The sequence below is a fragment of the Neovison vison genome, chromosome 9, assembly GCF_020171115.1.
Source record: "Neovison vison isolate M4711 chromosome 9, ASM_NN_V1, whole genome shotgun sequence".
Lineage (NCBI taxonomy): Eukaryota > Metazoa > Chordata > Mammalia > Carnivora > Mustelidae > Neogale > Neogale vison.
In genome coordinates, this window is record NC_058099.1 from 91,584,798 (window position 1) to 91,601,982 (window position 17,185).

General features: G+C 45.0%; 1 protein-coding gene across 3 annotated transcripts in view; it reads right to left on the minus strand.

Annotated features, from left to right (window-relative positions):
• Window positions 1-17,185, minus strand: part of PIP5K1B (phosphatidylinositol-4-phosphate 5-kinase type 1 beta) — a 295,704-nt gene that overhangs the window by 114,462 nt on the left and 164,057 nt on the right. For all 3 annotated transcript variants that reach the window (XM_044265941.1, XM_044265942.1, XM_044265943.1), the window contains exons 4-5: window positions 16,177-16,307; window positions 2,026-2,143 (exon numbers count right to left, since the gene is read on the minus strand). In XM_044265941.1, the coding sequence (XP_044121876.1) occupies window positions 2,026-2,143; window positions 16,177-16,307 (249 nt within the window). The remainder of the gene's footprint in view (window positions 1-2,025; window positions 2,144-16,176; window positions 16,308-17,185) is intronic.

Below are 17,185 nucleotides of genomic sequence, written 5' to 3' on the forward strand. Positions count from 1 at the left end.
GAGTATCATGACTTATCATTTTTCAGTCTCCCCGTAATTCGTAGCCAAGCATTTTCACCACAGTAAGTGCTCAAAGTACTGACCGATTAATTCACCTTTTGCCAGCTACATGAAGAAAGACTTCGGCTCTGAGAAGCCATCTTGCTCTGTGCTCCTCTGCACAGTCTCTAACCTCATGACGTAAGTAACTCGGCCAGTCTAAAGGCTCATTGGGAAGCTGTGGAAGCCCTGTGCGTCGTTCATCAGGAAAAGGCCTTCCTCCAAGAAAGCGATTTTGTGAGATAGAATGAGTACAAGAGTGGGCTTCCCAGCCTGCAGCTCAGTGACCGCAGAAGGGGCAAGGGAGGAGGGCAGATGGACAGACGGTCATCACACTGACTGGATCTGTGCTCTGAAGCACAATGTATGGCATCTCCTTGGCTAGCGGAAACTCAAGGAAATTCAGAAGGAGCATCCACCGACTTCCAATACGTGGCAGGAGATCGGAGCACAATTTGTTTTCAGTAAGACGGTATCAAGACCCCACTGAGCTTCCCAAACGTGTTTCCTGAATGACAGTGACGCTCAATAATTATAGAATGGTCAGAAACCGAAGACATCTTTTCTAGAACATATCTACACACACCCACGCCACTCCCCACCCCTCAGATGTGTGGCTTTGTGTCCTGGAGTAGCTGGTGAGGGCAGGTTGGAGGTGCTGGGTGGAGATAGCAGATACCTCAGTGAGTGGGGATGGCAAGATAGAAAGCTGCTTACTTGGAGGAACACAGTTAAGAGCAGGAGGATGGCCAGGGACTTTCTACTCCCCACTGCTCTGAAGCCTTTTTAATGTGCCTCAAGGAGCAAGTATGATCTCATGGGGCGGAAGTCATAGGAGTTTCTCAGAGCCCAACCAAAGAAGGGGGTCATACCAGAGTGGGGGGGTGGGGGATGGGAGAAATAGGTGATAGAAATAGTGCACCTGTTGTCATGAACACTGGTGATTCACCATGTTGCACACCCGCAACTCATGCAACACTGCATGTTAGCTAACTGGAGTTAAAAAAAACTTAAAAAAAAAAAAGGAGAGGGTCGCAGATGCACAGGTTTTCATCAGCACAGAACAGAATCAGTTGTGAATTTTATCACGTACATCTTACCCAAATTATAAAATGCAGTTTAAATACTCTTTGTTCCAAGGGATAAATGCTGCCATACTTCCCCGGCAAAGCTTTATTCCAGGATCTGGCTCAAGTCTTATTAAGATCATTCAGAACGGGGTGAACAATAAATATTTGATGGCACTCTTCCTGCAGCTTCTTGAAAACCAATTCTGAAGAGCCCCAGGGTGTGAACAGTGATGAAATTACGAAATAAACCATTTTCCCCTTGAAACAAAAAGGAAGCTCCTGGCTCCTTGAACAGGAATAAAGGTAGCAATCTGAGATCACATTAGACCACCTCCCAAAAAGGCTGCCGTGTTCCGTACCTGCTGCGTGCCAGAAAGATGATGCAGAGAAGAGACAAGCCTAAGGGCAGAATATGCCCTGTACCAGATAAAGACACATTTAAAAAGAGTTTGCATCAAGAGATGTTGAGAACAAAACCACTTAGCATCTCTGAAATGGCATTCAAGTTGTAGGTCAAGGTGAAAATGGTTGTGGGCCAAGGCAGGTTTGAGACAACTTGTGTAAATATGGCAATTAAAACAGGAAGGCTTTCAAAAAGAATCCAATCAGCAAAATTCACAGGAGTATTTAGAGCTCATTATAATATATCTGTTAGAATAATCATCTGAAGTAGCAACCAATCCCACAATTATTTCAATATCTATGACTAAAGCAGATTTTGTAGCTATCAGTGAAGGCGGCAGAGGCCAATCACATTTCCTGGAGCTAAATTTATCGTCGTTATGAAACCTGGACCTTTGATTACGCTCCCGAGCTTTATTAAAACAAGAGACACAAGCCCCTTGTCACTGTTGCTACGAGACAAATGTTTGTATCACACATTCCTGGAGAAGGAAGGAAAATTACAGGTTCTTACCAAGTAATCATCAGGCTTGATACCAAAAAGTTCTCTGAAATATCGGAATGCTAGTGGAGCATATGTCTTAAACCTGAAGTCTGGGTAATGATGAGCCGGGGTCAGATTGCTCCCTTCACTGCAGTTAAAGAAAAAAAAAAAAAAAAAGCAAGAGAGAGAGAGAAAGAACATTAGCAAAGGCAATTTTGACTTCAAATACTAGCTCGATTGGTCCTGGGCCAATTTCCCTGCTAAGAAAACATGCCCCGATTGTGGACCCCTCACATCACAGAGGGCAACAGCCATCAGGTAAAATCAGATGCTAATTCAGTAGGGACCATGCCAAGCAGGCGATCCCTAACAATCACAGTGTGTCCTTAGCTTTTTTTTTTTTTTTTGGCCATGAATATTGGATACACAGTTTAGGAATAAGGGAAATACTTTTAAAAATATGTCACTGACAAAACCGTCACACTGGAAAGAGATGAGTCCTGAATCTGAGCTCTTTCTTACATCCATATTTATAGGAAAAGAGACCTTAAATATTTTAGGGATTTTTAAAACCATATTTCCATTCCCAGATACATCATTATCTCCCCCCGCTTTCTGAGTTCACCTCTGAAAATTCCTGTGCAATATTTATGATATATAAAAGGTATGAAGAAATAAACCAGTGAATTCTCACGAAGCCAAAATGCTGCTTACAAAATAAAATATCTATATAGTTGAATTGCCTCCTGTATATTTTATTGATCGTAAAACACTCTTTCTCCTTGGAGGGATCTACTAGCCTGAATGTTGAGGTTTATCATTCATTTTATTCTTTGACTACAACTGTAATACATTTCTTGTGACATCCGACAAGCCACCTCATCTACCCGTACTAAAAGTTTTCATTGTAAAAAGTAAAAACAAGGCAGTGAGGAATACAGTTTTATAGAGGGGTTCAAGATCTCTTTTCTAAGTGGGACATCAAGGCTCTAGGCAGCTTTGTCCTGGTCTGATTTCTGTGGATACAAATAACACCGTGCAAATGAAAAGGCTTTCAGCATGCAACAAACACTTGGAATCCACTTCAGGGCAGTCAAATTTTTTATCAGTACCTGGCACATCATTGATAAGTATTTTCTGAGTGAAAGGATGAGTTTTCAAGATAATGCTACAACAGTAAACTTCATTCTTACATGAAGCTTATGTTCAAAAGTCAAGAGGTAGGGTAAACAATCACTGGTCTCCATAGACAATGGAATATGACTCAGCCTCAAAAAGAACAATATTGGGGTGCCTGGGTGCTCCGTGGGTTAAAGCCTCTGCCTTCCGCTCAGGTCATGATCTCAGGCTCCTGGGATTGAGCCCCGCATCGGGCTCTCTGCTCAGCAGGGAGCCTGCTTCCTCCTCTCTCTGCCTGCCTACCTGTGATCTCTGTCAAATAAATGAATAAAATCTTAAAAAAAAAAAGAACGGTATTTTGCCATTTGCAACACGAACAGACCTAGAGAAAGTAATGCTAAGTGATGTAAGTCAAAGACACGTATTGTATGATTTCACTTATATGTGGAATTTAAGGAACAAAATAAATACAGACAAACTAAGCGACAGGCTCTTTACTATAGAGAACACAGAGATGGTCACCAGGGGAGAGGTGGCTGGGAGATGGGGACAGCGGTGATGGGGACAAAAAGTACCCTTGGCATCATGAGCACTGAGTGATGTACAGAATTACTGAACCGCTATATGACACACTTGAAACCAATGTAACATTGTACGTTGATTACACCAGAAATTAAAATGAATTAACTTTTAAAATCACCATAATAAAAAAATCATGCTTAAGAACTATTTAGGAGATTATCTGTTTGACGTATCCACTGAAGTCAGATCATCCTCCGGCAGGGTCACAGACGACTGCTTCTTCTGGGGACTCCCAGAGGCAGCAGTTGGCTTGTGTTGTCAGGGACCGACCGCAGACAATGTGTCTTATCTTCAGAGGTGAGGCTTGCCCTTTAGGGCACAGGACCCAGGACTGCCTAGGACAGGAGCAGCCCCTCTGTGCCAGCTCGGTGTGTGGAATGGCCCCAGCTCACCGGCTCACCTGAACAGTCTCCATTGCCCTAGGCCAGTTCAGTGAACACTCACAATTCATGTGTGTCCCCCGGGCATTCCATGTGAACATTTCCTCATTCTTGAGATTTATAAGGGGACACATAACTCAGGTCCTCTGGGATTGTCAAGAGGAATAGTTCTGGAACTCATGTGACATCAAGTCACTTGAATGTGCGGGCTATGCAGAAATAAGGGGTAAAATCAGAGCCTCAAAGTGGCCTCTGACATCCTTCCCTACCCTTGCAAGCTAGCAAAGGCAAGCATGATGCCTTGGGTCCTGAACGGGTGGGGGGTTTCGGTGGGCTAAGAACGTTGCCGACTTCTTATTTCTTCCACTCTCTTCTCCCTTTCTACCTCATGCAGCCAAAGTCTAGTTCCATTACAGCTCATTACATTATCTTCAACGTCCAGAGAATAAAACCCCAATAGTCTTACTTCCTTGGAGTTTTTCTTTCTCTTTTATTTAAGAAAGGAGATTTTTAAAAACATTTGTTAATTTGAGAGAGAGAGAGAGAGCATGGCAGGGGAGGGAGAGGCAGAGGGAGAGAGAGAATCTCAAGCAGACTCCCCACTAAGTGCAGAGCCCGACATGAGGCTCAATCGCCTGACCCTGGAGTCACGACCAGAGTCAAAACCAAGAGTCAGACACTTAACCAAATGCACCATCCACGTGCCCCTGGAGTTTTTCTTTTCTTTTTTTTTTTTTTTTTAAGATTTTATCTATTTATCTGAGGGAGAGAGAAAGAGAGAGAGAGAAAACATGATGGGGGAGGGGCAGAGGGAGAAGCAAACTCCTCTCTGGGCAGAGAGCCCGATGCAGGACTCCCTCCTGGGACTCCAGGATCATGACCTGAGCAGAAGGCAGAGGCTTAACTGACTAAACCACCCAGGTGACCCTGGGGTTTTTCTTTAAATGGCTTATTCTTATGCAGTTGGAGACCCAAGATTCTACCCCTGAGGAGAGAATATTTATTATTACTTTCATTTGTGGTTATTCTGAGCTTCTTGGGCTGCTCACCTCTCCCTAAAACCACCATCCCCTGCAGGTTTCCCTTGGATTCGCAATCTCACTGACGACTGTGGTTCATGCAGTCGCGGTCTAAAAAGGATAGTGTGGGGTCACCCTGGAGAGCAGACGGCACGTGCCCCGCCCCCCACAGACACGCAGAACATCTCTGGGATGAGAAAGGGAACATTTACTTCTGTAGGTATCCACTCCGACAGCTGGTGGAAAAATCTGCCAAATCAGTAAAAATGGAAAAAAAATATATCTACCTTGTTTTGGGCCACCAAGGGATACAGAGATTGGGTCAACAGTGACAGTCAACTGTGAGGCAGCTTGCCTGTAGGGGACAGCTAACAACTTATATTTGCATACACAGAGAACACGGAAAGGCGGAGGACATTATACTCAACACGGGCATCACACACATAATAACTTCTTCATGGCATCATTAACATATATTAACTAAGAATTATTTGCTGACATTACACCATCTTGAACCACTCTGTTTGCACGGATGGAGGGGAACATTCCCGAGCAGTGGGTCGTAAGATAGTACCGCTCTTCGTTTCTTTCTTTCCTAGTAGCTTTCCTAGTTTTCATAGTTTTACCTTCCTTTGATAAGAGAAGACCAGTTTGTATTCTCCTAAATTAGACTGAATAGCCAGGCAGTGGTGGTGATGATGCTCTGACCCGGGGAGGTCGGGGTCTAACTCCCGTCTCTGCCGCGTACAAGCTGTGCTCCCTGAACACCACACGGAGCCTCGGGAAAGGCAATGCCAGCGTGATCAGGAACGTGAGCGGCTGTGCGCCCAGCATGTGGGGAACCTGAACACGTCTGGATGATCGAGGCTGTGTGATGACGGCAAACAACCCAGACCCGAACGCTTCACAAGAAGAATGAGTTGACCGGGGAGTTTAAAAAAAAAAAAAAAAAAAAAGGCAATCAAAGAAATGACAAAATGGGAAATATCTACAACTAGTCCCGCAGACAAAGGGCTGATCTCCCAATATAACGAGTTCCTGTAAACAGCAAAGTCAAAGACCAGAAAGTTAATTAAAAAAAAAAAAAAAAAAAAAAGCCAAAGACATGATCAGCACTTCACAGAAATGGAGGTATAAATAAGCAAAACGTATAAAAAGATGTTCAAACTTTTAACAAAATAATAAAATAATACACATTTACAATATAATAATAAACACAATATATTTATAATATATAAATATCTATATATTTATATAAATATACAATGTATATTTTATATGTAATTTACATATTTATAATAAATTCATAATAAATATAATAAAATAATTTTATATAAATATATATGATTAACATATATATTAAATTTATAATCAAATACTTATATATTTATAATAAAATAAGTGAAAATTAAGTCTCACCAAGGCTATAATACATAGGAGAGGGGCAAAATCCAAAATTTCGATGAAGTTAAAAAAAAACTGGCACCCTGAAACATTATGGGTGGAGAGTAAGCTGCTATTTTTTTTTTTAAATGGGGGCCATTTTCACAACTTCTATCAAAATCGTGAACGTATAGAACTGTATGACCCAGCAAATGCACGCCTGTAATTTATCCCACACGCACACCAGCATAGGCAGAAAACAACACACGTACGTGGTTATTCATTCCAGCCTGGTTCGTAAGGACGGACGGTTGGAAGCCAACTAGCTTCGTCTCTCTCTGAAGACATAGGTCAGATTAATGACATTCGGCCACACCCTGGACTACTACGCAGCTATTTAAAAAATGAGATTTATTACACAGTGACAGGGAAGAGCTTTAGGATAAATTCAGGGAAAGCAGCAACAGGCCGAATACTGTGTGTGGCATCCACATTTATATACAAAAAGAAAAAAAAAAAGTGGGCGATGCACGGATGTGCCTAAAAAGTCCTTCAGGGACTAGCAGACCCCTAGCCGCAGCGATCACCAGAGTGGGACACTGGGTTAAAAGGCCCGAGGACAAAATGAAAGGGACTTTTCACAGGGCTCCTTTGAAAAGCAGTGGGAGTATAAACCCTTCCCTCAAACAAAGAATCAGGATTCCTAAAGAGAGCGTGGGGTCTGCCTTCACCCGAAGAGCTGAGGGTCGACACGTGTGAAACCCAGCGGCATGAACACGAGTCCAGTGGTCAGGAATGAGTCCCACCTCCCGCTGGCTGTCCTCGCCGGAGCCGGGGGTGGGGGGTGTCCATATAGAGACCGTGCCCAGCATCTACACTCACTCAGCAAAAATGACCTCTTCACAGTTTAAGATTTCTATTATGTTTCTTCAGGGCATTTCGGGGGGAAAAAAAAAAGTTATCCCGCCTTGACATAAAATCGAGGTTGTGGAAATTCCAGCTGTGAGGTTTTGAGCCGTGGTTCTAGATGTTCGGATCCCGTGAGCCGATCAAATCTCAGCAATAAAAATTTGGAGGCTGATGTGGGATTTCCGACTTTACTCCATGAAGAACCGAAACAATGAAGCCAAATCAAAGTACTAAACTTATCAAATTAAAAAAGAAAGGGTACGTTAACTCCATGGCAGGAAGGGAAAACTGTGGATAAAGAGCATACTTTAGGGCACCTGGTGGCTTAGTGGGTTGAGCTTCTGCCTTTGGCTCAGGTCACAATCTCAAGGTTCTGGGATCAAGCCCCGCATCAGGCTCTCTGCTCAGCAGAAAGCCTGCTTCCCCCTCTCTGCCTGCCTCTCTGCCTACTTGTGATCTCTCTCTCTCTGTCAAATAAATAAATAAAAATCTTAAAAAAGAAAAAAGAGCGTACTTTATCTTATCCTTTTCTCCTTCGTTTCAACCAAAAAAAGCAGCTTGATCATGGACCAGTCTTGGGCCCCGAAGGGGTGAAACCTCTTCTGAAGACAGTTCCACAATTAAGGACAAAGCCACTGCTCCTCTTAAATTTAAAACCATGTGTTTCATAATGATGATGGGTGCTTAGAATTACACACTGCTGAAGCTTGCAGGAAGCGTTAGCCATCACCTGGTATTTTCCTCTTAGCAGATAAAAAAGTCCAAGTCCATGGAGGAGAGGTAATGGCCTAAGCTGGTCAGGAACAAACCAGATCAGGAGATTAGATTCACACCACACAGTGGAAAAGTCCGAAGTGAACAGGTATGCCTCAACTTGAACTTGACGTTCCGAGGCTCGTCTCCCTTTCCAGGATTCAGTTATACGCACCGGGGAACCCCTGCCGGCATACCCCAGCTCTTCTCCAGGAGGACCTCCCCCTGCAGGGTCAGGTGGGCAGAGCTGTACTTACAGAAGCTGGATCGGCCACAAGAACGTTCTCATTCTCATTTGTGTGCACCGTGAACACCTTCGCTTTATGGTTTCACAACCTGATCACCCAGTGCTACTTTTGGGGGCACCAGGAGGAGAGATCTGGTGTGAAGCAGGAGGGAGAGATTATTTCAGCATCTCTAGGGCACCTAACGGGTCCAGTCTGGAAGCTAAGAGCCAGAGCTTTGATGTTTTCCTGCATTTTCTATTTGGTGAATTCATGACTGCAAACTAGAACTGTCAACAGTGGGTTTGGGGCCCATTGGCAAAAGGACCGGGTGACAGATATGGTCATGGGATTACTGATGGGGACAGATATGGTCATGGGATTATTAATGGGGAGAGGTCCCGTGATCTGCCCTCTGTAAGCTGGAGACCCCAGAAAGCTGGTCATGTAGTCCCAGCTCAGACTTGAAGGTCCGAGAACCGGGGCAGCCAGAGGTATAAGTCCTGGTCCGAGCTGGAAGGCCTCAGAGCCAGGAGAGCTGAAGTCTGAGGGCAGGAGAAGAGGCCTGCCCCACCCAGGAGGGGAGCGAACTTGCCCTTCCTCTACCTTTGGGTTCCACAACAGACTGGTGAGGTGATCATGGGGCCTATCCTGATCCAAACACAAATTTCCTCTGGAGAAGTCATCACACACACCCTCAGAAATAATGTTTTCCCAGCCACGAGGCGTCCCCTCGCCCAGCCAAGCCAAAGCAGGAAATCTGTGATCTCAGCGAGCATGAGCGCAAGCAGCGGGCCGAGTGGCGGGCGCGGATGGAACCGGAGAGAGCGGGGCTGGCGCAGCCGTCCGCTTGGACGCGGGCCTCCAGGGTCCAGGAACCAGTAAATGCTGGCACCGACTCTTCCAACCGGACCTTTGTGAGTCAGGGTCTGGAGAAGCCGACTTTGGTGTCGTTCATTTCCTCTGCCGATTCAGCCAAAGGGAGTCCCTTGGGACTCTGGATATAACCAGTGAAACAGCAATCGGTCCCCTCTCTCGTGAAATTGGACAGTGCTCTTCAGTGGGAGAACAAAGCAAAACAAAGCCAAGGCCAGAGTCCCTGCTGGTGTCCCCCTCCCGCGAGCACTTCCCGCAGAGAGAGGCCTGTGCCGCCTCCTGCAAGGACACATGGTCTTTTGCGGCCAGCTGGCTGACGACAGCAAGTCCTTAAAAATCAGTAGCTGAGACACATAGACCAGTGGAACAGAGTAGAGAGCCCAGATATGGACCCTCAACTCTATGGTCAATTAATCTTCGACAAAACAGGAAAAAATACACAGTGGAAAAAAGACAGTCTCTTCAATAAATGGTGCTGGAAAACTGGACAGCTATATGTAGAAGAATGAAACTCGACCATTCTTTTACACCGTACACAAAGATCAACTCAAAATGGATAAAAGACCTCAACGTGAGACAGGAATCCATCAGAATCCTAGAGGAGAACATAGGCAGTAATCTCTTTGATATCAGCCACAGCAACTTCTTTCAAGATACGTCTCCAAAGGCAAAGGAAACAAAAGCGAAAATAAACTTTTGGGACTTCATCAAAATCAAAAGCTTCTGCACAGCAAAGGAAACAGTCAAGAAAACAAAGAGGCAACCCACGGAATGGGAGAAGATATTTGCAAATGACAGTACAGACAAAAGGTTGATATCCAGGATCTATAATGAACTCCTCAAACTCAACCCACACGAAACAGACAAACACATCAAAAAATGGGCAGAAGATATGAACAGACACTTCTCCAATCAAGACATACAAATGGCTATCAGACACATGAAAAAATGTTCATCATCATTAGCCCTCAGGGAGATTCAAATTAAAACCACATTGAGATATCACCTTACACCACTTAGAATGGCCAAAATTAGCAAAACAGGAAACAACATGTGTTGGAGAGGATGTGGAGAAAGGGGAACCCTCTTACACTGTTGGTGGGAATGCAGGTTGGTGCAGTCTCTTTGGAGAACAGTGTGGAGATTCCTCAAGAAATTAAAAATAGAGCTTCCCTATGACCCTGCAATTGCACTCCTGGGTATTTACCCCAAAGACACAGATGTCGTGAAAAGAAGGGCCATCTGTACCCCAATGTTTATAGCAGCAATGGCCATGGTCGCCAAACTATGGAAAGGACCAAGATGCCCTTCAACGGATGAATGGATAAGGAAGATGTGGTCCATATACACTATGGAGTATTATGCCTCCATCAGAAAGGATGAATACCCAACTTTTGTAGCAACATGGACGGGACTGGAAGAGATTATGCTGAGTGAAATAAGTCAAGCAGAGAGAGTCAATTGTCATATGGTTTCACTTATTTGTGGAGCATAACAAATAGCATGGAGGACAAGGGGCATTAGAGAGGAGAAGGGAATTTGGGTAAATTGGAAGGGGAGGTGAACCATGAGAGACTATGGACTCTGAAAAACAATCTGAGGGGTTTGAAGTGGTGGTGGGGGGGGAGGTTGGGGCATCTAGGGGGTGGGTATTGGAGAGGGCACGGATTGCATAGAGCACTGGGTGTGGTCCTAAAACAATGAATACTGTTACGCTGAAAATAAATTTAAAAATTAATAAAAAAAAACTCAGCAGCTGAGAGCAGCTTCAAGTTCAAAGCCAAATAATGCATGGCGGAGGGGGGGGGCTCTTATTTCCAGGAACACGTGATATCACTAGCTATTTGAATGCTAAAGCTCCTGACCAGTGGGTCCCGTCCAAGGAAACTGTGTTTGCAAAGCGATTTCAATGAAGTTAAAATGTTACGTAATATTCAGTACCTGCAAGAAACCTTTTATTTTGAACGAAAGGAGGGGTATGTACCTCCTGTTAAGAGGAAATCTCTTTCTCCCCATCCCCCCACTACATAAATGCTGAACAAATATTTAAAGAGTTTGACCCAAAGGGGCATCACACTATTTTGCTTATCCAGGAAAGGCCACGTTCCCTCTTTAAAGCGGGGAGGACTACTCTGGGGGCCTGGTGTGTCGTCCACGTGTCTGTAGGAGGTGGTACAGAATGCGTGTCCCGGCTGGGGTGGCAGTCTTTTCAGAGGCCCTTGTTCAACCACTCAGACCTCTAGGTTACGGTGAGAAAGGGGTCACAGACAATATGTAAATGAGTGGACAGGGCTGTGTTCCGATTAAACTTTATTAACAGAAAGGGGCAGGGAGGCAGGTTTGTCCCGTGGGCTATAGTACGCTGACCCATGGGGTAATGGATGGGTTCTTGGATGAGTTTATGTCAACATTACTTGAATCGCAGGGACACTTGGCTCATCTATCAAAACCGTACCATCCAGCACTGAAATCCGAGGACGTTCCTATGAACTGCTCATCAATATGCTTGCTTGCCATCTAGAAAACTGTCTCACCCTCACAGAAGCCCTGGCTAACTCTCCACCCAGTGAGCCTATCATACCTCTGGCCATTCACATAAATCCCCAAGAGTCAGACATCAAACCCACGGGCCATCTGCGCTCTGTGACAGACCCGACAGCAAACTGAACTCCATTTTGTAAGCGAAGAGATTAGGATGCGGGACTCATTTACACATGCTTCAGGGAGATGATTATTCTCGAATATGGAAAGGGATATAACCTTTTACTGCCTGCTTCCAAGACACATTTTCCCTCACAGGGAAGGCCGGGGTGGTGCCTCCTGGAGGGGAGCAGAGGGAAGGACTAACGCTCCTTGTCAAGGGGCTGGAGAGACAGCTTTAGGCGGGTAATTCTCAGGCAACAGCTGGATCCTTTTTCGGATTCAAAACAGCAGAGATCCTGCAACTGTGCTTTATTTACTGCCACAGTGTGAGGAAAACCCAAAACTCAGGAGCCAGCCCTCTCCGAATCCAGATCCTGCCTTCGCCATTCATCGGCTGCACAGCCTTGGGTCAAGGTATTTACGGTCTGAGGGCCGTACCTACTTCCTACGTAAAGCGGATTATTTTTCTTTGGTAAATGTGAAAAAAAAAACCCAATAATTTAATACTATATGTTACATAAATATTATATCAAAACTGTGGGTGGTTCATAGCTGGTCCTCATAAATTTTGCTTTTTTCCACCCCAGGTTCATGTTCACAAAAACATCACGGAACATCCTCTTTCTTCCTCATCTCATCTACACATGGAAATGGATCCACGACTTTGAGTTTCTGAGCAGGGAATCTGGAGTCAACAGATGAAGATACGGTCACCACCCTCCGACTCATCTACTTTGATTCTGGAAGATCACGGAACCAGATCGTTGAAAGGGATTTTTTTTTTTAAAAGATTTTATTTATTTATCTGACAGAGAGAGATCACAAGTAGGCAGAGAGGCAGGCAGAGAGAGAGAGGAGGAAGCAGGCTCCCTGCAGAGCAGAGAGCCCGATGCGGGACTCGATCCCAGGACCCTGAGACCATGACACGAGCCGAAGGCAGCGGCTTAACCCACTGAGCCACCCAGGCGCCCAAGGGATTTTATATCATCCCTCGAATCTCAAGTCCAGACCTTCTCCATCTACAAAGTGAAATCATCTGGAGGACAAATGCGTAATGTCTAAAAATAACGCCGAGCCCCCCCTTTAAAATAACTAAATAACTAAATAACTAAATATCACAGTTTGCTCTGTTGCTAAGGGAAACAGATCTTGCAGCTTCATGACGGTAGTGAATTAGAACATCTCATGGCGCCCTAAGCAATTAGTTTCCTCTATGACCCAGATAGATTCCTTGCATTTCAGAGCCATCAGACCCTTCAGAACGCTCAGCTGCTCTTAACTGGGTACAGTCCTGCCCAGCACCCTTCCCCGCACCAACTCTTGTCTCCAGGCAGGTGGAGAGAACTATGGGCAGGCAGGGAGGGAACTTTTTCTGGCAACTTTATTGAGGCATCACAGAGATACGATAAAGTACAGTCTGTTAATTTTCACAGGCGTCTATATCCATGAAGCCGTCACCAGGGTCAAGGTATTGGATTTGCTCATCACTTTGTGGGGGCATTTTGACTGCGAGAGTAACAAGGAGCTATGGCTGGCATGGCCGGGGGGTGTGGGAAGGATCCTGAAATGATATACTTTAAATGTGACAGTGGGTTCTTTTAAAGCGGGTCAACCAGCTGTGACGTGATTGCCAGGCAAGGTTTGGTGCTGCTATCCTGGCACAGAGAGTGAAGGTCAAAGACACAAATTCTAGGGGCGCCTGGATGGCCCCGTCAGTTAAGCACCTGCCTTCAGCTTGTGTCATGATCTTGGGGTCCTGGAATCAAGCCCCATGTCGGGCTCCCTGCTCCGTGGGAAGTCTGCTTCTCTCTCTCCCTCAGCCCCTCCCCTGCTTGTGCTCTCCTTCAAATAAATAAATAAAATCTTTAAAAAAAAAAAAGACATAAATTCTAGGTATGGACAATGTTGGCTTTCCTACTCCTGGAGAAAAAGGTGAAAAACAACCTCATTTGTCTTCATCAGAAAATGCAGTATGCTTATAATAAATCATCCACAAATAAAAGGATTCATGGCCCCGAGAAAGTGCCTTCCAAGCCTATAAGGACCTATGTATGTGTTCCTTATCAGAAAGTATCTCCTAGAGTGTCCTCTATCATTTAGTTACTAAATAGATATGATTTTGAAATTTTAGGTATTAGTTTAAAAATCATTTGCAAAAATCACTAGTTTTACTAGTTGCAAAAATCACGTAATAACTCCAAGAACGAAATCTGGGAGCTACTGGAAAGGTTATCACTGTAACACGGGAAGTACTGTGCTAGCTCAGTGGTTCTGGGTTCTGCGTGTAGAACCTTCTGGAAGGATTTTCTCGGTCCCACCCCCAAAGTTCCTGATTCAGCTGATCTGGGGTGGAGCCCCAAAATATGCATTTCTAACAAGTTCAGGTGAGCCTAAGCTGCAGGTCTGGGGACCACCTGCTCAAGCATGTTTTCCCCGGGGCCCATCCACAGTTGCCTCTGTCGATCGGACACCATGGGGGATGGAGCACTTTGCCCTTCTTCCTCCGCCCATCTGCAGCTGTAACTGCTCTCTGCACCCTGAACTCACTGCCAGCCCCCCTCCCACAAAAGACCTCCGTTTCTCTTGTTCTTCGTAGCAAATGTAAAAAACCTCTGGTTGAAATGTCTGGGTAGAGGCCGGAACAGCTCATGAGCGCTTTTACAGCAATTATTAGCCACAGATCATACCAAAAGATTCAGATAAACTCATGACATTCTGACTTTCTAGAGAAAAAAATGTAGTTAATGCATACTTTCTGGGAATGCTAAACAGACTGTTAAAAACAAACACACAGGGGCACCTGGGTGGCTCAGTCGGTGAAGCATCTGCCTTTGGCTCAGGTCATGATCCCAGGGTCCTGGGATCGAGTCCTGCGTCGGGCTCCCTGCTCGGGAGTCTGCTTCTCCCTCTGCTGCTGCCCCTCCCCCTGTTCGTGCTCTCTCTCTCTCACTCTCCCGCTCAAATAAATCAATACAGTCTTGTAAAAAAATAATAAAAAATAGTAAAAACCACACAGGACAATTTCCAACTCCAGAAAGATCAACAATGTCGTGAGTAAACAGGCCTCTATTTCAGGCCTTGGGTTGTCCATCTTCTGTTTGGAAATTAGTTCCGGGGGCTGCTAAGGACCCAAGGGAAATGAACTTCAAAAGTTCTGATAGTTCTGTATTTCAGCCCAGAGCATTTAAACCAAAACTAGGCTGTTTCAGTTCATCACCTACTGGTTTGATTTCCAGACAGCTGACACCTGGAGATACACACAAGTATCATTTCCCCGAAGACTTTTAAAAATATAACATAATGCAGACCCTGAGGGCCCGAGGGTCGCCCCAGCCATTCTCACCCAAGCCCAGTAATAAGTGAGAACGAAAGCAGGCTTATTTGAGAGAGAAATACTTATTTTAAAGTGTAAACGTGCCTTACAAGTCAAACCTCCTTGCCCCAAAGACAAAATAAATGCCTTCAGCCCCCAAATCAAGTATCTGCATTTTTACTGGCTAGACCGTTCTCTTTGAAAAATCCTGTCAGCAGCGGTGACCTTTCCAATTCAATCATGATTACCTGTCTTCCTCTCCTGAGCCGGTGCCAGGCTTTAAAACTTTATTTTGGTAAAGGCTACGCAACATAGGGCTACCATTTAAGCCGTGTGTAAGCGTACAGCTCTGTGGGATGCGGGCATTCACGCTGCGTTCAGGCACCACTACCATGTGCCTCACATTTATTTACTGCGTTGATCTCCCCACCCCCAAACACAATAAAACTGGAGGCAACACGCGTGGTTAACTGGGTGTTTTCCAAATATGGTGTCAAAATGGCAGAAGTCTCCAAAGTTCTCCGGAGGGAAACTAAGTCAAAGTCATCGCAAAGGAAGAGCTAATGACTGAGCTCAGATATGAAGCCCAACTGTGGGCTCCCAGCCCGTCTTTGAAACTGGGGGGAGCAACCACCTGGCACCAACTGCTGCTTCCACGACGCCCTCTTTGTCTGAACCCATGCAGATGCTGCTCGTGAGCACCGCACTCTTTCCTGCTGAATCTCAAAGTCTGTCTTCACGCCATTTTCCAGGCATTACCGTGACTAATTACAAGTGGCCCATAGGACAGAACCTACCTCCCAGCTCCACGTTAAAAAAAAAAAATGCAAGCCACCTGAGGCCAAAGAAAGTAGCCACACCAGCACTGCTTCTGGGCCCACTAAAGGTCCAGCGTGGACACGTATGCATGTGAAGGAACGAAAGCCTTCAACCGGGAGATGTCGCTTGGCAGGCTCTTTGGCAAGTGGAAATGTTCTTACCTGGGCAGGAAGACGCTTTCCACTACGTAAAAGTCTTGCATGAGGACATCTCTATCGGGCTTGGAAGTGAGATTCCCCACTGTGTATCCTATTCCCAGCTGAATAGCACCTTTGATAGCAGATGATGCAGTCTGCAAAGAAAACAAGGGTCAGGGTTAACCTCCACGGTCAAGGTCTCATTCAGGGTCACAAGCAGCAAAACCAGGAGAGTGAGGTCAGATGTTCTTTCTTGTCCCTAAGCAACGTGGAAGCTGGGTTTGGAAAGATAGGATGCTTCTTTTGATGCTTAGCCTAATTAATTGTAAACATTAAGGACCCTTTTTTTTTTTAAGATTTTATTTATTTATTTGACAGAGATCACAAGTAGGCAGACAGGTAGGCAGAGAGAGGAGGGAAGCAGGCTCCCTGCTGAGCAGAGAGCCCAATGTGGGGCTCGATCCCAGGACCCTGAGATCACGACCCGAGCTGAAGGCAGAGGCCCAACCCACTGAGCCACCCAGGCGCCCCAAGGACCCTTCTTGATACCAAGTTATTTTTATGGTAATGTTTCCTACAGATATTTCTAAGGTCAGATTACAGTCCTAAATCCCCACCTTCCTTTTAGTAAGAACTTAGACATTTGTTAGGGCACTTTCAATACATAGCATTATAATTTCTGCCAAAATAGATATGCTACAGTCACATTTTTTAAAAAAAATCTGAAGCTCTATAACACACCTCTGAGTCAGGAAGAGTATTGTATCTTCATAACAAATGAGAGAACAAAGAGTAGTCTGAGTCTGTGAATGCCTTACTGGTGTTGCCACAGATCCATCAGCAAAACTTCTACACTGATCTGCGATCAAACACGGAGCATTGGAATGCCAGTATTTCCAATGTACCACTTTCCAGCATCATTCCATAATTAAATTCACATAATATTAAATTGGGGAATACTGTCTGTACCTTTATGTGCATATATACATATGCATACGTTTGTGAGTGCGCACAGTTTTAACCAACATAATAG